At 28.3% G+C, this 21,741-nt stretch overlaps 2 protein-coding genes across 3 annotated transcripts; both read right to left on the bottom strand.

Annotated features, from left to right (window-relative positions):
• Positions 1–224: 224 nt before the first annotated feature.
• LOC145744100 (MAPK/MAK/MRK overlapping kinase-like) lies at positions 225–10,489 on the bottom strand. 2 transcript variants are annotated; one of them, XM_082562202.1, is made up of 12 exons: positions 10,280–10,489; positions 8,895–9,009; positions 7,869–7,958; positions 7,668–7,738; positions 6,556–6,634; positions 6,239–6,287; positions 5,500–5,678; positions 4,958–5,059; positions 4,215–4,391; positions 2,924–3,056; positions 1,619–1,915; positions 225–1,389 (listed from the first exon to the last, which is right to left on the bottom strand). In XM_082562202.1, exons 1-12 carry the CDS (start codon positions 10,434–10,436, stop codon positions 1,315–1,317), a joined length of 1,524 nt encoding a protein of 507 aa, XP_082418328.1. In that variant the 5' UTR covers positions 10,437–10,489; the 3' UTR covers positions 225–1,314. The 2 variants fall into 2 exon arrangements, with proteins under 2 accessions (XP_082418328.1, XP_082418329.1); XM_082562203.1 differs by lacking the exon at positions 10,280–10,489 and adding an exon at positions 9,698–9,832.
• A 2,537-nt stretch (positions 10,490–13,026) lies between these two features.
• LOC145741551 (uncharacterized) lies at positions 13,027–21,272 on the bottom strand. The gene is made up of 13 exons (XM_082559152.1): positions 21,134–21,272; positions 20,627–20,802; positions 20,237–20,421; positions 19,995–20,069; positions 19,684–19,769; positions 19,477–19,528; positions 19,172–19,382; positions 16,769–18,797; positions 15,462–16,440; positions 15,133–15,232; positions 14,429–14,645; positions 14,291–14,356; positions 13,027–14,181 (listed from the first exon to the last, which is right to left on the bottom strand). Exons 1-13 carry the CDS (start codon positions 21,168–21,170, stop codon positions 13,379–13,381), a joined length of 5,016 nt encoding a protein of 1,671 aa, XP_082415278.1. The 5' UTR covers positions 21,171–21,272; the 3' UTR covers positions 13,027–13,378.
• Between the last annotated feature and the right edge of the window lie 469 nt (positions 21,273–21,741).

Here is a 21,741-nt window from a genome sequence, read left to right as displayed (position 1 = left end):
TTTAATATAGTCAACTTGTGCAAGCTTTATGAGCGCTAGTTGTGGTATAACATGCGTGTTTATTATTTTTCTCGTGTAATGTACGAGATTTTGTGTTATCACCCTTATCATTCCATTTAACGCCTTTTTCATCTACGTTAAAGTTACAAAGCTTTTTATCCTATTTGTATTAAAATTTGTTATTGGGCCTTAAGTTAAATATAAAAATCATTCGTATCAAAAAAAAAAAGTTGAATGTGAACGTATATTTTTAAACTGTAAAAAGATCAATCACAAAAGATCACAAAAAAAACGAAAAAAAAACAACAACACACAGTTTAGTTTTTTTGCACAGTGATTCAACATAGTGTTAAAGCTTAAGGCCACATTCACATACATCTGTAAAACAAGTGCCAAATGAACAGAAAAATGTTGTTAAGTTTTGCCGTTGAGTGGTGGCTATGTGTGATGTGCAAAATTAAAATGGTTACGAAAAAGTTTAACAAAAATTAAATGCTTAAGTTTGTTTAAAAATTTAGGTATATTTTAAGCAAAAAAATATTTCTAGATCTATTAAACTGGCAGATTACGTTATTATAATTTAAAAATAAAAAAGATAAGTTAGTTCTGATGTAAAAAAGAACAAAACTATAATTTTCTAGAAATAATTTTTCTTGTCATGGAAATCGATAAGACAAGAAAATTCATAAATTTGGCTACTAAAAAAATGCAGTAAAAGTAATGCAAGGCCATTGATAAATAAATTAAGCCTATTTAGAACTGGTAGCTACAAAAATAGAACAATTAATAAAAATATAAGCAAGTATAATTTTTGGATAAAAGTTTCGATAAAAAATAGTGAATAAATAATAAAAGAGTCCAAGTAAAAATTAGGTTATTTTATAAAATTTGACTTTAAATTTTTTATTTGATTGTGCAAAATAACCAAATTTAGTACAAAAATTATAAACGTGAAGAAGTATAAAAAACAATCTAAACAATGTCACTTAAAGATGTTAAACACAAGTTAGAACAAATAAAAAAACAAGTGAAATGTGCAATTAAAAGTGTAGCCAATGCATACAACCAAAAAAATAAATATTTTTTCATTCTTGCACTAGAAATACAAAAACCAGGTTCAAAAAAGGAAAAAACAGAACAGGATCAGCACCCAACATGCTCACAAAAAATAAAGTGTCATATGCCTATCTAAAAACCACTGAAAAAAATCTGTACTTTCCTTTGGGTTTGCTGAAGTACTAAACAGGTATTTTTGATCGATTCAGTAATATTTTGAGGCATTCACAGTGCGTTGAAAGGACAGTAAGTAAAAGTTTAATGATGGTAAATATGCCGATTGATCGAGGGCAGTTGGTAATGTCCGTACATATTCTTTGACGGTGGGTCAGGCTGCAAATATAAAATAAACAAGAAAAATTAGAAGCTAATGAAAAATAATTATTTGTAAGAAATTCAAACAAAAAACTAAAAAAAAATGATAAAAATAAACATTGCAAATTTAAAGAAAAAACAATTAATTCTTATTATCTGAAATGTTAAGCTTTAAAAATGTTGGCATATTAAATTATTCACACCCAAAAAATAAATTAAAAATTTTAAAAATATTGTAAAAGCTCACCTTGATTTTGGACTTGTGGAGGGACTTAGGCTGCAACATGTTTGTCTTCAAAATACCGGGTAACAGGGAATTCCCCTGGTGGTGATGATGGTGGTGGGGTAAGTGCACTTTAGGCAGGGTGGTTGACCCATATTTGGTCCCTCCACCCAAATTTGTTGACCCATGGATCGAGGTCCCATTGACAGGAACGAGGTGGGGTAGGGTTCCGGTGTTGTTGCCCGCTCCACCCACATGGCTTCCTGTACCACCAAGTGGTTGATGGTTGTGATGATGTTCGACGAGGCGACGTTGTCGACGCTAAAAAAATATTTTATTTTTAAAAATTTTGAAATAATAAAATATTTTGCACTACTTAATATTTTAGTCTATTACCTAGCTGCATAAAATTTCTATCAAAATATTGAGGATTTTGTGTAAAACTGATAAAATAAGACCTTTATTTGACTTCCAAGCTTATATATATACCAGTCACCTGATTTAATACTGTTATTCCTTTTTTTGTAATACTCGGCAGATGTAAAGTTAGCTTTTTTATAACATCCCTAGTCTTGGTCTTAGTTAACTTGTCGGTACTACTTTTCTTTATACTTTCCTTGCTACCCACAGACTTCTGTTTTTCTACTTTCATTACACTTTTCGGGGGCTGCAAAATCTCGTTAGCTAAACTGGGGAGGTCTTGGTTGGATTCAAATACCCCACCTATTGCCCCACACATTGCTACCCTGGGTTCTTTTTTAGGGTCTTGTGACAAAAATTTAACTTTTTTGTCTTTTGGTAATTTAAGGTCTGATATTTTTCCTCGTTCATGCCATATCACTGAGGTTTTCCTCTTTTTCTCACTCTTCTCTATTTGCTCTTCACCCTTCTCCTCACTCCTCCTTGCTCTTTCCAGCCAATTACCGGTCGAACTACTGTGTGAAGACGCAATCTTGAAAATAATAACCATATAAACTAGAGAGCTTTTTTTGACAACTTTATACAAATGATTTTTGATTATTATGTACCGGCGAAATTTTTTGTCTTTAAAAAGACTTTTTTGTCTTTAAAAAGACTTTTCTACATACCACATAATACTTATTATCCAAAAGTTATAAATACCTCGAAACAAGTAATTTAACACTTTAAAATAGGGTAGGGCAGAGAACTTACATAAGGCATAAACAAGTAACTCAATCTTTAAAAATAATTACTTCTAAAAATATACCATTATATATTTAAAATCAAATCATTTTGATGAAATATATATATTAAAAAATAAAAGATAAAATTTATTAAATTTTTTTATTTTTGCAAATTTTTCCTTACCCGCTTCTTTTGGATTTGGTTTTGTCTCCATAATGGGACGTCCCCAGCATTTGAACCAGGTCCCCCTTTATTGGAGCTTGTTTCATTGTAACGAGACATCTGTTGAGCTTCTTGCGCCCTTTTGTCCGCTTCCCTATAAAAAAGAAAAGTTGGGTTAAAAATTAAAAATAAATTTTCAAAAAATTTTTGTAATTTTGGGGGCAACATTAGCTACAAAAACTAGTCAATAGACCGCCCTTCGGTCGAGATTTTTTATTGTCTTATATGGTTGCAATTCTTGACTAATATTTGTTCGTGATAATTTACCTGTGCACCACAAATGGCGGATTTTTTTTTGTAAGACTATAAATTTTTTTTTGTAAGACTATAAATTTTTTTTTGTAAGACTATAAATTTTTTTTTGTAAGATTATAAAAAACAATATATATGAAAAATTTAAAAAGGAAAACCTTCTGATGTTTTCTTGTTAAGGTATAATTATAATTAAGTTAAGTGTGAAAAAAAAACTTTTTTAAATATTGACTTTAGTCATCAGTCAAAAAAATATTTATTTTACAATTAAATTTTTATTTATTTTTACTATTTCTGATTTTAGGAATTTCTTGCTACTGTATATTTAACAATGAGGTCATTAATTAAAAAAACCCAGCCTTTTCAGTAGCCTATTGACTCATTTGCACAAAAAGTAAAAAAAAATTAAAGTATTCTTACATTTTTGCTATAAAGCTTAAAAACATAAACCTATTTTTCAAAATCTGTTGGTCTATATTTCAAGAAACTAACGTACAGAACAATTTTGCAAATTACTAACATAGTTCAACTAGGTACAGCCCTTTTTATATGGCAAAAAAAGACGTGTTTGATTTTGCCTATAATTGAAAAATGATCCACAACAAAAAATTTCGAGGTAATAATATGGGAATTATAAGCCCGAGTATATAAACCATTTGATCTATCCAACTGAGTGGCCTCTTCAATTTAAGATTAAGGGGGATTTTACCACTGAACAAATAGAATAGACGTATTTTGTGGATTGGGAATAAATTTAAAGGGTTTAAAGCACAGATGGTAAAACCGCTAAAACGTAAAAAGGTCCTCAAATTTTCAGTAAATAAATATTAATCATCAAATAAAGAAATGAAAAATTAATTTTTAATAAATAAATCCAGTAGGAAATTTAATTTAGATTTCAAATCGTTTAAAAATTTTTTCATTTACATTATTTCGCAAATTTTCAGTTATAAAAAAAAAAAAAAAAATTTTTGATACAATTTTACAAGATTTCCCATACCTGAGGTCCCTAAAATAAGGATGTCGTAATGCCTGTTTTGCTGTTATTCTTTCATCTGGATCATAAGTACACATTTTATAGATGAGTTCAATACACTGTTGTGATGCATGGGGTAACAACTTTTCTATACCAGTTCCTTTTTTGGTTGGAAAATCAAAATTAATTCCACGATTTCGACTAAGAATATAAAAATACAAGTATAAAACTTGAGGGTCTACTTAAAATGGATTATATGTTTAGCAAATGAACAATGTTTTTATATTTATTTATTCTTAATGTGGAAAGGTCGACTTTACGACCTAAACATAGAGTAACATGAGTTACCCCACCCAGTCCCAGGTTGCCTTTGGCAGTTTGGAATAATATAGATAATAGTTTTCCAATAATTAAAAGCTGCTGATTATGTGTTGGCTCTGCAGAGATTTATAACATTTTTAATGCCTTACCCAAGAGGCTACAGCATGACAGCAGTGGGAATCAAACTCAAGACCTCATTTGGTATAAAAAAGTAGATAAAATTCTTTTTTAAGAAACATAATAAAGTAATAAACTTTTAAAACACCTACAACCAAGCTCAATTTTAAAAATGGGTCATTTAAAGTATCATATATATTTTATTGAGACAAAATAAATAAAAAAATTTTTAGTCCAAGTCTATGATACATAAAAATAAATATAACAAAACCAAATTAGTAATATTATACAAAAAGATTCTTGAAAAAATATATAAAAAGATAACATACTGTTTCATTTTATTGAGTATAGTAGCGTCAGGTGTTCCCAAAACATCATGAATTTTCGAGATTTGATCAACCTCATTTGCACCAGGAAAAAGTGGATGCAAACTAAAACATAAAAAATATAATTTTAAAAATCAAATAAAATATATAAAACAAAATCGGTAGAATTATACAATTGACATAATTTTGCATTAAATTTATTTATTACTACTTTAAAATTTTAATACTTTTTTTTTAGTTATATTGACAAAAGCATAAACTTAATAAATTTTTTATGATATTTATAAACAGTCTGTTTAAAAAATGGGTTTATCTAAAAATAACTTTTTGTCCGGCACAAGATATTACCTATAAGGATAACTATAGAACTAGCAAAAAAAGATTGTTAAAGTTAAAATTATATAAATAAACACAATCCAAAAATAGTCAAATATTTATGTTTGGTATTTAAAACATAAAAGACACAACAAAAAAGAGTACTACAGATATCAGAACCCACAAATCCATAACACAAACAAAAACACGAAAATAGTTGTTGTTTTTACCTCATCACTTCAAAAAACACACAACCGACACTCCACAAGTCCATCCTGTAAGTATAATAACCATCAGTGAGGAGGCACTCAGGAGCTCGGTACCAGCGAGTACTTATGTACTCTGTGTAGGGCTGCTTGCTGTAAACACTGCGGCATGAACCGAAGTCAGCTAGTTTCAGCACATCTTCCTAAAAAAATAGACACTCTGGGTAAATTTTTTTTGTGACATTTTAAGCGCTTTTTGTGACATTTTAAGCGTAAAGGTTTAAAAATCAGATTACGAAAAATTTAACACATTGTCATCCAGTTTTTATATTGTCTTGAAAATAACAGAAATATCTATTTTTTGTAAATTTTTTAGATAAATTATGTTTAAAAGTTGTATTAAAAAGCATATAACAAAAATTGTAAAACAATGTGATGCCTGTTTTTTTAAAGCAATTGTAAGTAACTAAAGCAATTGGACAGTTATTAAATTTTCAGTTTCAAAATAAAATATATATTTACATAAAACATATTACAATATTTACTCTTATTACAGAATCAAAGTATATTATACATTTTTTCAACAAAAATGTCTAACAAGAATTTTTTTATAATGAAAAAGCATTTAGTTTAGTTACTATAAAATGACATATTTCTGTATTAAATGACACATTAAAATTTTTGGGCCATTAGCAATTTTTTTTAGTCCAATGATTTATTTTCTGTATTTTCTTTTTGTCTTGTGTTTTCAAATTTTACTTACCCTTATTAAAATATTTTCAGGTTTGACGTCTCTGTGAAATATACCACATCTAAAAAACAGAAAAAAGAAAATCATTTAAAAAAAAAATTAAAAGTTAGAAAACTGACATTATAAAAATAATTTGAATTTTATTAACTTTAAAAAAAAATGTAATAAGATATATTATTAACAAACTGTTTTAACCCCCTAAAAATTACCCACAGAGCATAACCAAATTTAAATAACTGTGGTCATATGTCACAGTACTACATGATTACTGCAGTGCCAAACCACTAATGTATTGTAAAGTTTAAAAAAGGGTGAACTTAGTTGCATACCTGTGCATGTGATCTAATGATTTAAGTAGTTGATACATGTAACTTTTCACTTTTGGCTCTGGCAAATAATGCCTTCGTCCTAAGAATAAAAAAATACTAATTAAAAATACTGCATAAGTTACAAGGAATATTAAAATCGATTTATTAAAAATAAAAACCTAAAAAATAATTGTTTAGGTTTTAGATTTTTTTTGTTTTTACGTGCCTAAAAAAAATTCAAAGTCCTAGAAGAATAAAGGTATTAAAAAAAGCTTGGCACTGTAACCTAGCCTTACAAAACAGTAACACGGAAACACAATAAAGTTTTAAAGCCGGTATAGTATTACATAAAGCATGATAGGGGCGGGTATTCAACAGGTTAAAGAAATACAAAATAAAAACTAAACTGGGTTGAATAAGGAGTAACAAACACCAAACAATGATTTAAATGCCCGGATAGGTGAAACAATAGACTAACTTGGAACATAATAGCGCTGTCTTTTAGCCCATAATAATTATTAGAAAGTCGAATGTTAATTCTTGTTAACAAGAAGTTAAGAAATAAAAATAGACTGTGTCAAAATTCAAAAAAATCACATTTAAAAAAAATAATTTTCTAAAATTTAAAAATATAAAAATTAACCAAAAGTTATAAAAAATACCCCAAAGATCACAAATACCCATTTAAAATCTAATCGAGAAAATTAAAAATAAAAAATTATCCATAAATATTAAAAAACTTCAAAAACGTGAAAGGTCAACAGGTTTGAGGACATTATTTTCTAAGCTGTGTAATAAATTTACCGACCTTATTAAACAAATAGAGACATGACAGTATGACAATAGCAACAAGGCATTGGAACCAGGTATAATAATAAGTAACCCACGTCAGAACAATTGGTTTAAAGAGCACGTTTTGGTGCCCCATTACTAGCTTATGACAGGCTGTGATTTATTATTTATATATTTAATTTTCATTTTTAACATCAAGTTTAAGGGCTTATGTTGTATAAAGAACTTTATCACACAGACAAAACAATTAATCTTTTTTAATTGTTGTTATAAATTAAAATCAGTAAAAAGATTGGTAAATTTTTTAGGTAATTTTTAGGATAAATACCACTAGAACCAACCTCTAATTAACTCATAAATATTCATGTCCATTAATTCGCATATTAAAGCCACGGTGCCTGTTTTCTTGTCACTAAAAAAAATTTAAAAAAAACTGTTATGTAATTTTGAAAAAAAACTGTATTTTTAATGCTATACAATGCTTAGTAAAAAGTGATTATCGGTCATGCATTGAACAAGGGTATATATAACACATAGCTTACTATATGATTTCATGTAAGCCAATTATGTTAGCGTGAGGATTGAGTCTTCGCATTGCTTGAATTTCTCTCAGGTTATTTACTTGGTCCACCCTGGAAAGTAAAAAAAAATAAAAATTTTTTTTATGAATTTTTGAAAAAAAAAAATAAAAATAAAATAAAATTTGTTTATAATAATAAAAACTAGTAAAACCCAATTTTGATGTGTTTATTATGTAGCAATATTTAAACCTTTATTATATATATAATTAAACTTGAAATTATGGGCTATTCAGTTTGTATAAAGTTTTAAAACATGCTATTTTGAACCAAACACCACTTTTGAAAGGAGAAAATTTTAAACAACATGATTTTAATAAAAAATAACATATCAGATAAAGGGCTAAGCCTAACAAAGACATCATCATAATACAATTTCGTGCAATAATATATAAAATTAAAATGACTGTTTATATAAATAACAAAATTATAAATGAACTGTCACCAAGACAAAAAAATTTAATAATCTTGTTTTAGAACTTAAAATTAATGGATTTATAATGGCATTATTCATTGATAACTTATGATATAAAGTCCCTGACACTTATACACTCTTCATTATTAATCAATAACTCTACACAACAAATATATGTTGCTACTTAATGATAATTATCAGAATTTTATAATAGTTTTAAGTATCTCTTGAGCGAAATTTCAACAAAAAATTGTTTTACATTAGTAATATTTTGTAATCCATTTTATTTTAACTATTGGATAAATACCAGTGTTATACTAAACTGGGCCTATTTTTGTCCAAAAACTTTAATAAATATTTATTAAATATGTAAAAAAGTCTAGTAGTGGCATTTTAAATTAGTAAACATGTAAAAGTATTCCGGTATACAAAGAAGTTTAAAGGTACATAAAAACTTTTATACTTTAGGGTCACTTTACTTGTATCTAAATTTTTACCAAACAACATCAAATTAAAAAGCTAAAAATTTCTAATTTAGTAACCCTTCCGAAAAAACAACAATAACGTCTTATTACCCATCATAATGTTGCTTCATTTTCTTACAAGCATAATATGTGCCATCTTTAATGTGCTGACACTTAAGCACTTCAGAAAAAGTTCCTTCTCCCTTCTTACCGAGGATCCGGTATTCTAAGAAAACAGAGAAAAAGTTAATCTTACGACTTTGACAATTAATCACTTTGCCTTAGAGCATTTAATGGCAAAGTGTGACCACATAAGATTAAGTCTTGACGCATATTGTCAGGGCGTTATTGACTCAACTTAAAGGGTAGTATTGATAAGTGTTTATCTACTACTGCCAATCTGATTTAATATTTACAATAATTTAAATTTGCAAAAAAAAATATAACTCCATTTGACCATAAAATCATATAGCCTATATTTATCATTTTTTTATATTTTCCTTTTCTTATAGGCTACTTAAATTATAGAAATATGCTACTTTATGTTGCTGCTTATACACTATATTTACCCTGTTCTGTTTTTTTAATATCAACTCTTAATCTTCCACTAAAGTTCATTACTATTCCTTTTTCTATTTCATAAGAGTTAGTAGTTGTTTGTTCATAGTATCTTTCTAATAGTAACTTTATAAACAATCTGAATATAAAACTGTGGTACAATAATTCTGTACTAAACACTATTCGATTAACTGATATTAAATAAAATTATTTACTTTCAGACTTTCATTACAAAAAACTTTAAAAAAATATTTTAAACAAATTTAAATTTTAAAAACAGTAATAATTTACTATTAAACCAAATTATCAAAAAATGTTAGTAAAAAATTATTAAAAAATATAAATAATTCACTTACTATGCATAGTTTAATAAAACCAAAAATAAATATTGTACATTTAAAATATTTTGTGTGCAATTTTTTCCTAAATAATTCCACAGATATCTGTGGCAAAAATTAACCTAACTTTGGCATATTTATTTTTAGGATTCTAAATAAAAACATTTTCAGACAAATGATTATTTATTAAAGATAGTGACGAATATCTTGTTTATAACCTTACTGCCTTACGCCAAATATAAGCTAAACTATCTGACTATATCTAGCAGTCTTGTCAGCTAACGTAAAAAGTTAAACTGTTATATATAACTTGAGTACATAAGCATTATTTTAACAATCAAAAAACTTAATCTCATTTTAATTTTGCTAAAACGTAAAATGATTGAACTAAAACTATGTTAATTAGCAAATTACGTTTTACAAAAGTTCTTGCTGCATAGCATCACTAGGATACGTTCTGAAGTTTCTATGTGGTTTAATAAACTTATAGCGCCACCTCGACCACATAAATAGTACTATTAATCAGTTTAATATGTGGCAATAATTGAGGCAATTACATTAAAATTTAAGCCAAATTTAATTTATTTATTCTATATTTACCATGCGCACGAAGTGTGTTGCTGAATATAAAGTCGTACCCATTTGTAGGTTGCTCATGCCTTGGTAAACCTTTTCCGTATGCTAATAGATCTTTATACAAAGATCCCATTGGTAACTTGGAAGTGATTTTATCCGGCAAGGTGCTAGATAGCTTCATCTGTCCGAAAAATTATAATATCCACATATGATGTAATTTTTAAAATCAATAAATCGTGTTTTTCTTAATTTTCCTTAACCTTGGTAAGATATAATTTACAACATGCAATAAAATTGGTTAATTATTTATTCAAAACTTAGGTAAGCGATAGCAACGATCCTTATTCTGAATCTGAATATGATAAATATTAGTAAATTCTTCTTTAATTATTTAGGCATGGAATATGTTTTTATGTTACTGACAAACAAAAATAAATTTTAATCCTTTTTTCTACATCTTTGAGCAAATAACAGATTTTTGTAACCAACAAATACAACAAAAGTATCCTTAGCAACCTTGCTATTTTGTCAGAAAGTGTAATTTTCGCCTGTTTGTACGCTTATAAAAATAATTTAACCTTAGAAAATAAATAATTCATCATTTTCCAAATTCAAGACTACCATTTAACCTTTCGCATTGTACAATGAAACTGCTTATAGAATTTACCATTTTATACTGAACCTGAATATATATTTGGAACTACTACTAAACTTCGTAAACAAGTAGATATAAATTATAGGTTTCATACAATAAGGTTTCTAAATCATCTTCGAAATTCTTAACGTAATTCCAGGCCTGAGAAAATGTCATAAAAGTGGCTTTAAATGATAGGGTATACTAACACCAAAACTCGCTAAAATTATCGATCTTATTCGCAGGCATTTTTGCCCTAGAGTTTGTTATTCTGCGGACAATGGCACTCTGTCGCATATAGTCGCCCCCATATAACAATTCTATGCAACTTTGGCTGTACGGCCCTTAAGGCTTGATTTTTATTTTCGCTATAAGTTTCTTTTTGGTAGCGCACTCCTGGCTCAAGGACTTCTACTTGACGCTACTGATTCACACAAAATTGGCATCCGACGTAGACCAATCAGCATATTACATTTAAAATAATATTAAATCGTACGTCTATAGGTTAAATATGACAAAACCAAATGCTATAAATCAATACTATTCAGAATATTGGTTGGTACATTTTTTACATATTTTAATATTGATGTTTAAATTAATCAATATTTTGTACCTTTTTCGGTTGAAAAGCGGTGTTGAAATTTACTTTAATTGAAATTTTTCTAGTAATAAGTCAAATTCTAAAAATACATGTTTCTGTAGGCCAAATCTTGTAATAAGTCAAATATAATTTTCTGTAGTCCTTTTTACACTTTTTTAATTAAGCCTGTTTATAATACAATTTCTAAAACATTAACAAAATTAAATCTATATAAATTCTGTCAAGGCAGCTAACTTAAAATTCAGGAAAAATTCCAAAGTTTCCATATGATTGCGTTACTACCGTCCATGCGCACGCACCCAGTAACGTGAATTCAGTTGCCTAATAAATTAAACAACAATACAAGGTAAGCTATAATGCTCGCTTTAACATTGTTGACTTAACAACAATCATGTGTGTGTTTAAAGGCGTATTTTTATTGTCATTCACGTTCACTTTAAAAATTGAAATTTAATTTTCTTTCCAAGGTCGAAAAAAATGTAAGAAAATAGTTCAAGTAATAAGAATAAAATATAACATGATTGTTAATTAACAAAAAAAATAATTAAGTAAAAATTATTTTGTTTGTGATGTTAAAGAGAGTGATATTGATAATTATTAATTTTTCTATATATTTCTAGTTTTAATGTAAAAAGAGACTATTTTTACCATATAATATAAATACCAAAAGACTCGTAATATTATAAAAATAGGAAGAGTAATATTTTAATTTAAATGGGCAAGAATCTCTCTTTATTTAAAGAGCAAATCAAGAGCAAGACAAAAGATCATATCCGCTTATTCAGCATAGAAAACTGAAATTATTTCGGACCCGGTAATAAAAGATTCTTTTCTAGTTCTAAACCAACACGACGCTATGTCTTGCTGCCCTTAGTCTGATCTAACCACTACAAAACGCAAAAATAACAAGCGAATTTGGAAGTACAAATAATCACAGGGCCTAAGCCAATCTGTCATTATTGAGGATAGTTTCAACTTATTGGCCGATTCACCGAACCGTGTCTATTGTAACAAACGCAGATGACAACATGTTTTCGAATAACTCATTATGGTAAAACTGCGACCAGTTACAAATGTAAATTGTCTGTGGTTGTGTTTTTAATATGTGGTTAAACCAACAATGGTATGGTGTTACATGTTTTTATTAGCCTACCAAACTTTAACTTTAATATTAAGGCCAAAGTTTTAACCAACCTCTGAAACTGACAAATCAAATGCGACCAGTACTGTAAATAAATTACTTGTTATGGTGTTTTTTTGTGGTTTTACCAACCATTTAATGGTGCCTACTGTTGTAATAATTTACCAAATTTTAATTTTAATGCTTCTGTCAAAAGTTTGACCAACTTTTAAGAATGACCAACCGAATGCGACTAGTAAGAAACGTCTTCCGTCTTTTTAGATATTTTTAAGTCAAATTTTTTAAATAAAAATCCAAGTCTTTTTTCTATGGTTAAAAAAATTTAATTAAAAATATTTTTTTCATATCTTTTAGAAGATTATTTTTAATTTTAATTAGATTCAATAACAACAGAATACCTTTCAACATTGTGTATTTTTAAACAGAAATTTGTCCAAAACCAAAAAATTAACAAAATATTTCGTGATCCAAAAATATTACAAAATACCTAATTTAAGTACCAAACTTAACATCTTGCATTTTTTTAAATTAAAAAATATATTTAAATTACTAAAAAAACAATAATTAAACATTAATTTAACTGAAACTGTAAAATGCATCAACACAATATAAAATTATAACATTGATTAAAAAAATAAAAAAGGGAAAAGAAAGTAGGTCTGATGTAACACCATGATTTTCATAAATTACTGTAAATTTAAACTTTCATTGGAATATATTGTTGTGATTTTTTTTAAATTTATTTTATTAATTTTTGGCCTCAACAAAATCTGGATCTTTTAAAGTAGTGGTGTGTTCGGTTTTTCTACAGTTATGCTTTGAAGTTTGTACTTTAACAGGTTCTATCGTTTGTTGCATATCTGCGATTTTAGTTGAATTAATATTACTAGTTGTATTTGAAACTGTTATTACAGGCTTGATAATAGAGGTGGTTGGGTTTGCTTTTTTAGGGGGTGGTAGAGGAATAAAACCAACATGATTCCCAGGATTTTTTTTTGCCGTTTCTTTTTTAACAGAGACACTATTTTTTAGATTAACCGTCGATTTTAAATTAGCTTTTTCAGTGACTTTAAGATGTGATAAGCCGACTCGACCTAATGAGCCTAACCTACCTAATATAACATGCTGTGAATTAACGTTATTTAAACTCGGACTAATACGACGACAGTACAACATATTTGCTGTTTGCCCCCCGACAGTCCCGTGTTCCTTCGGTCGGGGAACTGGGGGTATGGGGCCTTTTTGATCATGCGGGACCGGGTTCCAATGGACTGTACCCCCATTATCAGTCGAGGTCACTTTATCGGGTGTCTTTTTCTTTTTTTTCACATGATATTGAAGTGTAGCGTTACTTGTTATAGTGGCTGCTGTGGGAGGGATAACTAAAGACTGCCGGTTGATATTATTGGGTGGTTTCGGTTTGGAAGAATAATTTTGTTTTTTGTCCTGTAGCGTAGGGGTTACCACCTGGCTTAAGGCAGGGGCAATTACAATGCTCTGATGTTTGTTGTTGATCGGTTTCTTAGTTGTTGGTAACATTACAGTTTGACCTACAAGAGATGACAAAAAAAATTATTCTAAAAACTCTGAATGGATATATTTTTTTAACCTGTAGAAAGAATCTTTTCAATAATCGGAATTTTTATTTATTCTACTTACCAGCTGTAACAGTTGGTTTCATATTTTGATTTGAAACATTTGAGCTCGACATCACATTAACCAAATCTAAAACAAAAACAGGATATTAACACCAAACAAAAAATTTTAAAATATCAAAAAAATTGACATAATTCTTACTTGTCGTCGGAGGCATTCCATTAAAAACAATTATTTTCTGATTATCATTAGACAGCATAGCAGAACATCTTATCACTGCACCAATCTGTGAATTAAAGCCGCTTTGTGCTGGCACTGCAAACGTTAAACCCATCCCAGAATTGTTCGGATTATTTTGATTGTCAGTATTTGGGCGCATAACAGCGTTTACTGGTATTAATACCATGTTTCTATTTGCCTAAATGAGTAGAAAATAGGACTAAAAACACTATAGTTATAATATAATCTATCTTTTTTTATATATCTTTATCCTCAATGTGAAAAGGTTGACTTCACGACCTAAACATAGAGTAACATCAGTTACCCCGACCCAGTCTCAAGTTGCTATTGGCAGTTTAAGATATTATAGATTTATACAATATAATTGCCTGATATTTATGCTGCTGATTAAGTGCTGGCTCAACAGGATTTCATACCATTTATAGTGCTTACTTAGGAATGCTTCAGCATGGAAGCTGTGGGGATCGAACCCGCTATTTCATGTGGTGTAGCAAGTGTTCTGACTTACTACACCACACTGCCGGTTAAATCACTAACATTAAAAAACAAGTATGAAAAATACAAACATATTAAAAGATTTTCTTATTCCAAAATATATATGTTAACACTAATTCAACAAACACACTTAAAAGGTTTGTAGAAAATAAAGTAAATATTTAGATTACCATAGCATTATTTCCAGTACACATAATCCCTCCATTTATTAAACCAGGCTGTAGTTGAAAAGTTGGGGTGATATTTTGATGTGAACCTGAAGTCACATACCTGAAAGATTTATTAAGGGCAGTTAATTAATTTTTTTGTAAATAATCCAAATTTAAAACAAAATTTTAAAACATAATAAAAACGCAAAAAGAAACTTAAATATTTGATTAAAACACAATTTTCATTTTACCTATATACAGAAACTAATACATATTTATACAAGCTATTTTTTTAGAATAAAAACAATTTTTTTAATTAAAAAAAAACACAGGATTTGTTTAGAACTTACCCTGGCATTTTGACAGAATTATTAGTTTTTAGTTGAGCATTCATGCTGGTTGTTGACCCTAAAACTTTGTCATTTATGCGACTATTCAAAGTCGGTGATATTGTTGTTATCGTTGGAAAGCGTGTTACTACATTTTGATTGTTCTCTGACTTTGTGACCAAATTTTGCTTGTGGAGAGTGGGTAGTAATTGATCCATTTGTAATTTTGCATTTTTGCCATTTAGTTTGCGATGATATTTTGTCGTTTTTTTAGTAATACCACCTGAAGTAACCGAAACCGTTTTACTAGCTTGTTTTTTTAACGTTGTGTTTGATTTTGTGGAAGTTTTTGATGCCGTCATTTGGTTTATGGTAGACGTAACAGGTTTTGCTGTAGTGTGTGTTGAAATCAGGTTATTTTTATTCGTATTTATATTCGTAAACAAAGAATTTGTAACATAAACCTGCTGTACAGTTCGTGGGATTGATTTGTTTATACTGCGCTTATTGTGTCCCGTTGTTAATGCAACAGAACCACCAGCTTTTAAATTGTTTTTCAAAGCCGTTTTTGGTAAACTCGAGTTTTGAATATCTGTCACAAATTTTTGAGATGTTGTGTTATTACCTTGAGCATTACAATTAGTTATTGCATTTGTCTGTTCCAATATTCTGGAAGATAATAAACTCGAAGTATTGGCAGCACTATTGGATTGTAATATTTTGCCATTACTAACCAATCTTTCTGACACATTAGTGGTACTTATATTGTAATTTGGGAAAATCCCATTTAAATTAGTTGTGGTGGCTTGAGAATTTTCTAATGCATTTGCGGAATATCCATTTAAGTTAATTTCGACGAAATTGTTTCCGTTTATTTTCGATAAACTTCTGTTATCAGTTTCTTCTTGTAGACTTTGTATTACTCCTTCGATTTCATTTAAATCATCAGCAAATGACGAATCAAAAGACGAACTTTCGTTAAGATTATTATCTTGAAACTCTGGGTAAAAAAGTATTTAAATTATTAGATGCCCTAAAAATTAATATTCTAGGAATACATAATAGTATTTAAGTAAAAAAAATAAAAATTCAAAAAAAAAGTAAAAAATTTATTATATTTAAAATCTTAATTCAGTTAGTAAAAACAGGTTGCAAATGGTTTTATTTTTCACTTAATTGAATCTATACTATGTAAGTTTTATTATGTGTATATATATACCATTAAACAAAATTTTTTTAAATTAAAAAAAAAAACTCTAGCAATCAATATCATAGCATGTTATTTAGGTATTAACATTAAATCATTATTATTGATTAGTTCCACCCACCTAATGAATATTCATTATTCCAGGTTTTTGACAATTCGCTTTCCTTTTGGGACAATTCATTTTCATTAGGTCGGGGTAGTTTTTTATTAGTTTCGTTATGGTTTTTATCAAGAAACACTCCATTCAAATTGCTAATATCTTCAGAAGAGAAACTGTCTTGCAAAAGTTCAGGTGTAGTAGTATTTGGGTAAAACAAAGAATCTGCTGTAATTTCTTCAAAGGACAGTTTACCCAGGGACTCGGAATTACCCAAAAGATAGGCACTGTCAAGGTTATTACCCCCCTGACCCCCTAAAAAACCCAATTCTTGAAATACCTCTGGCATAACCTCGTTAAGTAGGGTCCCATCTAGACTAAAAGATTCGAGCGCGGACGAACTGTCTTCGTCAACCAATATCGATAAACTTTCATCTGACATATTAAGATTTTCAGTTAGCGATACATCTTCTGATTTCATTACCGATGATTTCTCATCATAATGTTCCATCTCCGGACTTGTATAATTAATCGGTTGAGAAAGCAAGACATCATGGCCATCCAAAAGCCCTGTTTCTTTCGCATCTTCAACAGTTACATTCACTGCTTCGGCGGAACTTTTTTCACCATCCACCATATTTTTATCGATAATTTTATTCTTTTTTATTTTTCGTTTTTTGCGCTTGCTTAACGGAAGTACCTTGGTTTTCTTACGCGGCCTCAACACAGGATATTCAGGCACGATATCAGCCCTTGCTTTCATATCAGGCCCAGATTTATACAGTTGTTGATAATCACAGTGTAGAATATGTTCATGACAATAAGTACAGAGTGGCAGTGCAATTTTCCTACAACATTTTTCACCCGATTTGTTTTTTAACATGCACTGTTTTAAAGTTTTTGGGAAAAAGTGAGAACGCCGGCTGAGCAATATTTTTGTAGGCTCTACTTGTTTTATTAAAACTGCTGTTGCGTTGCTGTCCGATTTAACAGCGTTTACTAACAGTTTCAATGATTGCTTTTCAGTTTTTAAAACGTTCTTATAGAGTTTTTTGCTACTTTTTAAAAGCTTGCAAAATTTCGTACAGTTCGTTTTATCAGTAGCAGAATTTTTATTCTCATTCAATGTTTTTCTTGATATTAAATCAAAATTTAATGGGAAATTAGTAGGTAACATGAATTTTCCAGTGCTTTGGCAGTTCTTGTTTGTGCATTTGCGACCCAAACTTAATCTTGTTAATTGTTTCACACTATTTCTCTGCTTTGATTTAGGTACTTCAAATTTATAATCAATATTTTTACAAGTGCATACATTTCTATTGACATCATTACAAAATGGTCTGATCGGAAAAATTCCCTTAGAATTAAGCTGCTGGTCGATTAGGTGATTTGCAAATTCCATGATTTCATTTTTGGAAGTGTCAATCTTTAAGTTGTTAATATTGGGAATAGAATTCATTAAAATGTCAACTGTAGGTGTTAAGTTCACTTTTTTTGCGGAATGACTAGAAGTTTTTACAACTTTTTTTACTGGGATAAGAGTCTTATTTGATGCAGTCTTATTTGATGTAAAACCGCCGATCGAAGCAATTGTTTCAGAAACCCGATTGTTTAACTCGACGGAGGTAAGGTGGCTGAGTGAATTAGGAATATCAGTCTTTTTCATTTTTTTTCCAGACACATTTTCGGTTGGATCACATTTACGCTTGTGCAAATTTTGTTGGGTTAATTTTGAGTTTACTAAAAGATCTTGCGACATCGTAGAATTGCTTTTCTTTTTAGGGTGCGATTTTTTTTCTGAGCTATGCAACTTTTCGTTTTTTAAAGAAGCGTTAAACATACCAGAGTTTCCAAAATTAATTCCTTTATTTTTATTCGTCATAAAAGCGTTTCCGTTTACTAATTCGTTTGGGTTGTTTACAGTTGTTACCATGACACCAAGTGAGTTTAAAAGTTCAATTTGTTGTTTAGAAGTTAATTGGTCATGATTTTTGTTGAGTAAATCGACAACAGCTTGAAGAACGTCGCCATCCATTCCACCATTGCTTAAAACCTAAAATAAAATTTTAATAAATTTTAAAAAAATATTTTATAATAGAGAATTTTTTTTACATATAGGCTTAAATAATAAGCTTAGAATTACACATTAAAAACACATCCACTCATACCTATTGTATTACTCTATCAACATAAGAATACATACCACAAAAAATTAAATCATTTAGCCAATTTTAATATTAGCATAGTTAAAGCTAAGTAACTCAATTTTACAAAAAAATTAGTAGTTCATATAATAAATTAATACACTTAATAAATCGGTTTAATATATATAAACAGTTGTTTTACAACATAAAGTAAATATGTTTGTATATAAACAAAAATAGTAAAGTTACTATATATATACAATGTAAAAAAATAATAAATTACCTTTTTTTCTTTGCTACCTATTTCATTTACTAAAACATTAGAATGTTGTCCATTTAGTTGTTCTGCAATATCCTTTACTTTCTGTAGTGTGCTGTTGTTTTTTGTTGTTGATTTTGCTATGTTTTTATTTCTGTTAGTTTTCTTGTGGCTAACATTTGTGACTTGGGGCACTAGTTTATTATTGTCACCATTGAAAAATTTTTGCGGATCTCTAAAAATTAAAAAAAAAATATATAATTTTTTTTATATATATATATTATTTAAAAAAAAAATATTAATTTTTATCTCATTTATCTAAAACTTACTTTTTAGTGCTTGAATTTAGTGTATTTAAAGTAATTCCATGATTATTAAGATCTAGAAAAAAATAATATAAAATTTTAATACACAATATAACGTCTGATATAAAATATATAAATAAATAACAGGGTAGCGTAACTAAGCCTAAAACTAAAGACTAATTAATCACAGTGATTTTAATTGTAGGAAAGTTTAAATGAAAAGAAGAATACCTTGTTTTACTTGGTAATTTTTAGATAATTCAACCTCATCTTTTATTTTGTTGTTGTTATTTAGGTGAGGTTTTATAAGTTGATAACTGCAAAATTTTTAAATTATTTTAATACAAAATAACTTAAATAAATTATAATATACAAAAGCCCTCATAATTTACAATAACTTTTATATAATATATAAAAATGTGCATTAATTATTTTTAATTGTCAATGGACAAAAAAATATTCCTAGTGTTTAGGCTACATAATTACAAACTTTTTAATTTCACTTATATAATATTGAACTCTTTTTTATACTAGGGTATTACCTTATTGTAGGATTATTATTAATTTCAGAATTATATAGGATCGGTTTGGCAAACTCCGAATGCTTCGCACAAAAACTAAATTAAAATAAATAACTATTTAATTAATAATAAAATAAAATAAAAAAAAATTGAAAAAATAAATCTAGGTCTATAAATATAAATTTAAAACTAAATTTGCAAACATTAGAGGCAATGATATGACTTTAAAAAAGGGGTTATAAATACACAAGACCATAACCAACCTTTTTCCTGTGTTGGGTGGTGCAGCAATAGCCAAATAAGTACACCTTCTGTTATCATAGGGTGAAATATATGAACATAATGCACTTCTCTGGTAGGAAAAATCTAATAATCCATTCTGTGGAGTTATATCTGCTAGTTCGGACAGCAAGACTGTTTGAAACTGGCTGTTGCTGTTAGAATAAATCTAAAAATAAACAAAAGTGCTTTTATTACTATGTTTCTGGCTCATTATGTATATTAAACCAGTTTAAAACAGCTTAACTTTGTAAATAAACAAAACAGGGCTAAATTTACATTAGATTATAAATAAGAGTATCAACAAATTTTCAAGTATATATTTTTAAATGACATGTTTCCGTATTTTTTAAAATAAATGTTATTTAACTTACAGGTGATTTTGAACTTGTTCTTTTTGAGAATACAGCACTGCCACATGGTGGAGATTGTTGAAGTGAGAAGCTTGTCACTGATTGGTCGTCAATGCCCAGTGTTTCCCCAAATAATCCGTGCAGCGAGATCGGAACACGCGAAGATTTTGGTGGGGAGTTAGAATTGTCATTAAATCCTAAAAAATAAAAACATAAAATTCATGTTTTAATACATTTTTAGTTTTCGAGAATAGAAAAATAAAGTTTTAATTCTAATTTATCTAATAAAAAATCCCTAAGACATAAAACTATTGCTATATATATACAGTTAAATTATAATTTTAATTGTTAAGACTTGCCAAAAATATAAAAGATCATAGCTTATGTTTTTTATTATTATTTGCCTATAAATTGTGCGAAACATGACAATATATAAAACAAAAATAATATAAATCACTTTATTATTTGTTTACAAAAAAACAAGTGGTCAAGTTGATTTGACAAAAATTTAATAAAAATTTATCTAACCTGTGTTTTGTCTTACAGGTGAATGATATGGAAACATTTCTTAATAAATAACAACAGAAAACAATCAGAAAAACTGATTAAATCTTTTAATTATTACACAAATTAAATAACAATAAATTAATTTACAAATCTAGGCTACCATTTTATCTCTAACAGATTTAAATACAATATGAGAATTTATTATACATTTATTTTGTCAGTATGCTTGTAAATTATAAATTCTGACAAACCAAACTGCCAAACGGTCAAACATTTGGACACCAACAGACAAATGACACTGACTGACAATGTGTCTGGTGATTTACCGACTGGCTGACTTACTATTAAGACAGAAGATTTAAAATTTACCGGGTAAAAACTTGGGTTGGCTAATTTATTTACGAAATATTAATTAGGCTGTTTTTTTATATTCGGGTTCTGACAAAAATAAATATTACAGAATTTCTCAATAACATTGATTGCCACTAGTTGGCGATATTTTTATTGTTTTGTATTTTAAAAGTTTTTTACAAACCAATATACAACTTTATTTTAATTAAAAATATAACATTTCTTCCATTTAAATTTTATTTTTTTCTAATAAAATAAAAATAACATGAAATATAAAA

Source organism: Corella eumyota, chromosome 2 (genome assembly GCF_963082875.1).
Source record: "Corella eumyota chromosome 2, kaCorEumy4.1, whole genome shotgun sequence".
NCBI lineage: Eukaryota > Metazoa > Chordata > Ascidiacea > Phlebobranchia > Corellidae > Corella > Corella eumyota.
The sequence above is the reverse complement of the archived record's forward strand: the minus strand, read 5'-3'. Positions and strand labels throughout refer to the sequence as shown.

Coding starts and splice junctions, on each gene's coding strand:
- LOC145744100 (XM_082562202.1), bottom strand. CDS start 10,436: ATGAAGCTATCTAGCACCTTGCCGGATAAAATCACTTCCAAGTTACCA. Junction 6,288..6,555: donor TCATTAGATCACATGCACAG/GTATGCAACTAA, acceptor TCTGTTTTTTAG/ATGTGGTATATTTCACAGAG. Junction 1,916..2,923: donor ACCAAATCCAAAAGAAGCGG/GTAAGGAAAAAT, acceptor ATATTTTTTTAG/CGTCGACAACGTCGCCTCGT.
- LOC145741551 (XM_082559152.1), bottom strand. CDS start 21,170: ATGTTTCCATATCATTCACCTGTAAGACAAAACACAG. Junction 19,529..19,683: donor AAATTACCAAGTAAAACAAG/GTATTCTTCTTT, acceptor ATTTTTTTCTAG/ATCTTAATAATCATGGAATT. Junction 15,233..15,461: donor AATTCTGTCAAAATGCCAGG/GTAAGTTCTAAA, acceptor TAAATCTTTCAG/GTATGTGACTTCAGGTTCAC.